The following is a 6000-nucleotide window of genomic DNA, read 5'->3' on the forward strand; positions in this document are numbered from 1 at the left end:
CTTCCCCAGAGGGCACAGACGTGAATCCAGCTCAGTCTAGAACGCCTGTCACCTCCTCTGGGGGAGCTGGACCTCATCCCACACCCACGTCTACACGAAGCCACCCACAACGCCGGAGCCGAAGCCTCTTGGCCTCATCCCATGTTCCCTCTCAGGGCCGAGCTGGAGCCCATCAGAGCAGCTCCTGACTTCACAGACTCCCAAATTCCCAAAAGAAAAATTAATTTTCATTTTAAATATTAAAATGCCTTATTCTCTTATTCTTTTGGGAACAAATAAAGATGAAGAGAAGCTGCTTCAAGTCACAGAAAACACGGAACGCTAGCAAAATCTCTGTTGGGAGGAAGGCTGTGCACCCTATGACGCTCAGGAAATAAAGCTCCGTCTTACTTCGCATGAACACCAGGAAGCGCGAAAGGAGTGGGGGTTCTGAGAGGGGAGCAGACAGACAGATGACCTTTAGAAAGTGGTGATCTGCGCGTGGAATGGTGGCGTCTCTGGGTTTGGTCAGGATGTACCGGTTGTTCTGGGAGTCGATCAGCATGCTGAGACCCAAATCATCCTCCACGTCCCGCTTTGTGAGGTTCTGCTTGGAATTGGCCTCTTCTTCCTCTACTCTAAGGACTGCCTCAAAATTGACCCCTTTCACCTGTGAGAATAACCAACACTGTGTCACTGGAAACAAGGAAATGTTCTCAATTTTTAGAGCAAAAATTCCATAAAAAAGTGACAGGAAACGTCTCCGGTGTTCCGTCGTGTGATGAAACACGGACACGTGCTCATGAACACATGTTGAGGAAAATTATTTCAAGTACAGAGGCGATTTAAGGCTGGAAGTGTTTAGGGTTTCTATGACTTCCAGACACCTGCTCTACCTGACTCAGGGTACACCTGTACCAACAAACACGCATTTGGTCCTCAGCCCCCTTCCTGGCTGACAGCACCCACAACCCGCGTGATTTCCTACATGCGAGGAGAAACGAGCACCTCACGGGCGCTCCGTAGCCTCACCTGAGCTCACGGCAGTGCGGGCATTTTTAGGAAGCCACTAGATCCCCACAGGACGGGGCTGCGGGAGGGAAGGGGGCGAGAGGCTAAGTTCATCACAGGCCCACACGAGGCGGCTCCCAGTAAACCCTGGCGCAGGGGCTCGGAGAGCGTCCGGCTGGGAGGAGGGAGCCGCCCCGGCGAGCGGAGAGCGGCATCCACTCTTCACCCCTTAACACCTGGCTGTTCCTCAACTGTGTCCTTCACAATGTCACCGTCACCCAGCAAAGAAACTGTCTTCCTGTGCTCTGGGAGCCCGAGGAGAGGGTCTGGAACCCGTGACGGACCTCTGAAGTGGGGGACGTGCCGGGCTGAGCCCTTGTCTGCAGGATCCGCACAGACCCAAGGTGCTGGGGGCAGAAGTGAACTGGGGGGGCGTGGCAGGGACAGCCCGATGGCCGGACACGGAAGAGCTCGCTGAGCACTGCGTAAAGGGCAGGCGAGCTCCCTCAAGAAGACACTCGCGCCCCTCCCTGCCTTGGCCGGCGATGCCCGAGAGCAGCCTGCGCGGTGCTCACGCCCTGAGTGGGGTTCCCACCTGCTTTCCTACCGCAGGCTTTTCAGCGTCCTTCTCAGGACTCACAGCCAATTTTTGGCATTAATGTCATTTTCCCCAGAGAATCCTCAACCTGTCAGAACAAGTGAGATGTCTGAGAGCCTGCGTCGGATACGCTTCCTAGAAGGACTTGACGGCTCCCCTGGGCAGATCCGCACTGAAACCTGACTGTCCCAGGGCAAGCTTTCTTAAGACCAGAGTCCCAGTCCCCCTGAAGGCAAAAGTGGGACAGAGACGAGCCACTGGTGAGGCACCGACAAAAATGCAAGGCAAAGGCAAGGGTTATCTAGCGGACTCCCACGGGACAAACCAGTCTCTTTCTGAGCCCGGCAGGTGTTCTGGTCCCGTCTTCACTTCCAGTCCACACCGCGACAGGCGCGCCGGCGAACTCAGCTGCACGCAGCCGAGCGGAGAGGGACGCGTCCCGGACTGCTACTCACGGACTTGTTGTCATCGAAAGCGTGTTCTTCTATTTCCTCCTCGAGGCGATCGGCTGCCTTTCTCACATCCTCAAGAATTTCGTCGAGTATGGATAAGCTTCTGTTCTGGTGCTGCATGCTTTTGAGAGCTTCGACCTGATGTTTTTCCGCTGCCAGAAGTTCCACATATTCTGTCTCCTCCTGTGCGTTGGTGAGAAAGGAAATCTGGGTTTATTAGGAAGAGGCCAGGCCGGGACTTCCATCCGAGTGCCTGGCCCGGCCACGCCAACCCACACGCTCTCACTGCCAAATCCGTTCGTAATCGTGTGTGTGGCTCCGGCCAGGAGAGGTCGAGGACCCTCCATCACTCGGACGTCACGAGCTCCGAAAACGTCAGGGACAGCTGCGTGATGGACACACCAACGAACGTGCTATAGCCCTGGAGTAAATTCTGAAGGTCATCTACTCGCGCAGAGCCCCTCACTGGACAGACTCTACCGCAGACACCACGCCGACCATGTATGGACGGCCGCGCTCCAGATACACCTGAGGTCCTGGGCCACTGGCAGGCAGCGGCATCTGTTCAGATGAGAGCATCAAGGTCTGTTGCCAACACACAGTCACACACGCCAAAGACACATGCTCCTGAATCAAGGGGGTCGAAAACCCTGACCCTGACTCAGCCATCCACCCCATCACCGTGTTTCTACCGAATATACTGTCCTTTGGTAAAGAAAGTTTAATAGTCTGTACCCTCTCCACCGTCTGAACTGCGTGTTAACACCACACGCTTTCTACCAAAATGTCGTATTTCACATACCGATGGTCTCTGACTTAGGATGGCTGGACGTAAACCTCCTGACCTCTCGGTGGTGTGACAGTGACGCACGCTCAGTAGAAACCACCCCTGGCATTCTGAGGGGCTCTTTTCCGGGCTACCATAGGCAGCAGGATCCTCTCTCATGACGCTGGGCCGTGGCATGGGGCCACAGCTGCCCATCGGCCAGCCACCACGTGGTGCACAACGGCCCCAGCGACAAGCATTCTGTGTTCACACTCAGTACAGAACTCAACACAGCACGTGAGGTGTTCAGCGCGTCACTACGGAGCGGGCCTCGTGTCAGCTAACACTGCTGCAGCTCTGGGCAGCTCGGGTGACTTAAATGCACTTCTGACTTGCTGTATTTGCAACTTGCGACGGGCTTACTGGGACAAAACCCCATCATGAGTCAAGGAAGATCGGTATTTAAAGTGTCTGACATAACAAACAGCGTAAATGACGGCTAAAAAAATCATACATAAATACCACATCCGATACGGCAATACTTTCGTCTCTCCGTTTTAAAAATACGCTTCGTCAAAATGCTGATTTCAAATGCACATATGGCTGAAAACGAACTTTAGTATTGGAATCTTCAGCAGATGGACACTCGACAGCCAACCTTCACGCTAAAAAGAACTGTTGTCAGAATCAAAATGTTGATGGTGGCTGCAAATACGTTTACTTCCACGTCGGTTTATAGTCACCGTTTTAATCACCTGGATGTTTCCACAGCAGAGAAAAGCACCACAACAGCTGCTAGAAGTCCTGGAAGCAAGCTGTGCTAAGATGTCCCACACAAGGAAGGGACACTTCCCGCGCACGCCCTGCTGCGAACAGGGGCCCAAGCGCCCGCCGCCCTCTCCCCGGACCCCCGCGGGCCCTGCCCTCTGGCCCAGAGCGGGCCGCACTGACCTTGATCGCAGCCTCTCGCAGGGCCTCCAGGCGCTGCCTGCTGCTCTCCTTCATGTTCACGACGTCCCTGTAGTCCCCCTGCAGGGCTCTCTGGAGGCCGTGGATCGCCTGGAACACTGAGTTTTCGCTTTCGTTCAGCTCTTTTTGGAAAATTTCGAACGTGTGCACCTGAAATAGCTTCTCTTCATCGGAGAGGCTGCTGTCTTTCTCCACCGCTCTGATCGCACTTTTCAGTTTGTTAAGAACCACAGTCTTTTGGCGAAGAAGCCCGGAGAGCTTCCGGCAACCGTCCAGGACCCACTGCTTCCTCTGCGCGCCGGCGGCTCCGCGGCCTCGGTGTAACTTGATGGCGTGCTTCGCCACCTGCTCATGTTCCGCAGCGCTGGCCACCACACGGAGCAGTGCAAGCAGCACCCACAAGTAGTTTTCCTCCAGCACCTTCATGGTCCAGTTTTAGAGGACAGGGCCACACGGTCCAAAGGCCTCCGCCAATGTCAGCTTGCATTTTACACACACATTTTCAGCTGAAGAAGAGATTTACTGTCACATATAGTTGAACCAACGACTCATTCCCACTGAGATCAGAGTTAAAAGTATTGAATAATTACATCCGGAAAGCTACCACTTTTTTGGAGAAGTTACTTTTTCTCGATAATAATATCTTAACTACTATACCTGGACCTAATCGAACGCTGAACACTGAAGTACGGCGCCTGGTAAAGAACTGGGATGCAAGGTTATGCCGAGTTTAAAGACAATTTTTCTTTTTAAAGAAAACTTAGCTTCATATACCTACTGAATCTACTGTGTGCAAAACACAAAACCCAACTCGACTTAAGAGGGTCCACATATTAAAGGCCAGAAAACACCATCAACTTCCGCTACCTCAGATCTGTGAAGCACCTGGAGGAAACACGCTCCACATTTCTGAATGAAACCCTCTGAGCTACTATTAGCTTACTCTAGCATACTGTTTTCTTACCAAAATCATTAGATATTTTGCTGAATTTCCAAAGTCACAGATGTCAAACGCAGAAAAAGGAAATCACAAAACACCACCACACCTGGATCAATAGGGCTTTACTCAATGTTCAAACATCCTCTATGATCCAAACGTAGGCTCCGTCTCTCCCTCTCTTGAGGAAGTGCCCAGGCACCACGAGGGCATTGATCCTGGCAACGGAAGCACAGACAGGACCAACCGTGACAGGCCAAGTTTCACCACAGGCTGTGCCGTGGGCAGCAGTGGGTGCCGCGGCTGTGGCTCCTGGTTACACCAGGAGGGCAGGGCTGTGTCCTCCAGGGGAGCGAGTGACCACGAAGCAGTGTCAGCAAGGCCACCAAGAAGAAATCACCTCGGAGGTAGGAAAAAGTAACAAACACAAGACAGGCCAAGCAAGCTACGCCCTAAAAAGCAACCAATGAAACCTGGTGACTAGATCACCAGGCGCAAGTACTTGTTCAGAAAAGAAAACAAACCAAACCTGCCACTTACACAAGCCTTGCGGTTAAAACATTAGCATGAATGAGTCATTCATAGCAGCACCCCATGGGCCGTCACGACAAATGTGCCGGTCGTCTCCCTCCCTGGGGGTCTGAGACTCAAACACGCCGCCGTACCTCAGTGTCACCGGGAACCCCAACACTCACAAGCATAATCTGCTTTCCCAGGCAAAACAGATCAGAGGCAGCAAAAACGAGACTGTGACATTTCTGGAGGTAAAATTCTGACAATACCAAGAAAGGACAGGCCGGACAAGGTGGAGACCAAACAGAACTTCTGGAAAACCAGCACAAAAACTCCGCAAGGACCGGCCCCCCGGGCATTTGGTGAGGGCTGAACCGAAAACACCACGACTGGAGGACGGGAAGGACACCTGCCCATCAAAAGTCACCAAAAAAAATTATATTCTGGCTCAGTACTCTGGTTAGAAAGTCAGGAAACTTCTCAGTTTCAATACATTTTCGAATCCCTCAGCTCCTGAGGTCACATAAAGAACCACGTACCTACGATAGTTCACTTTCTTCCAACGAGGCAGGATACATGAGAACGTGCCACCTAAGTTACCCGACTTTAGGTCACGGTTTTAATATAACTTTAAGTAAACGTTACCACCTTAAAAGTAAATAAGTGATGAATCATAATAATGCCTAGCAACTAGTTAATCTGCCATTTTAATGACTCATTTTACGGCTTCTATTGTCCCAGGGGACAGACAGAATTCAATCACTACTTCAGAAGC

The 6000-nt window shown here is 52.2% G+C and overlaps 1 protein-coding gene across 1 annotated transcript in view; it reads right to left on the reverse strand.

Moving 5' to 3' along the window:
- The window catches only part of TMCO3 (transmembrane and coiled-coil domains 3), a 33505-nt gene extending 29214 nt beyond the window's left edge, over nt 1-4291 (reverse strand). The window contains exons 1-3 of the mRNA XM_032881002.1: nt 3758-4291; nt 2044-2223; nt 458-649 (exon numbers count right to left, since the gene is read on the reverse strand). Of these exons, the coding sequence (XP_032736893.1) occupies nt 458-649; nt 2044-2223; nt 3758-4201 (816 nt within the window). The 5' untranslated portion in view covers nt 4202-4291. The remainder of the gene's footprint in view (nt 1-457; nt 650-2043; nt 2224-3757) is intronic.
- Between the last annotated feature and the right edge of the window lie 1709 nt (nt 4292-6000).

The sequence above is a fragment of the Lontra canadensis genome, unplaced genomic scaffold (assembly GCF_010015895.1).
Source record: "Lontra canadensis isolate GAN:19392208 unplaced genomic scaffold, GSC_riverotter_1.0 scaffold73, whole genome shotgun sequence".
NCBI classification, from domain to species: Eukaryota; Metazoa; Chordata; class Mammalia; order Carnivora; family Mustelidae; genus Lontra; species Lontra canadensis.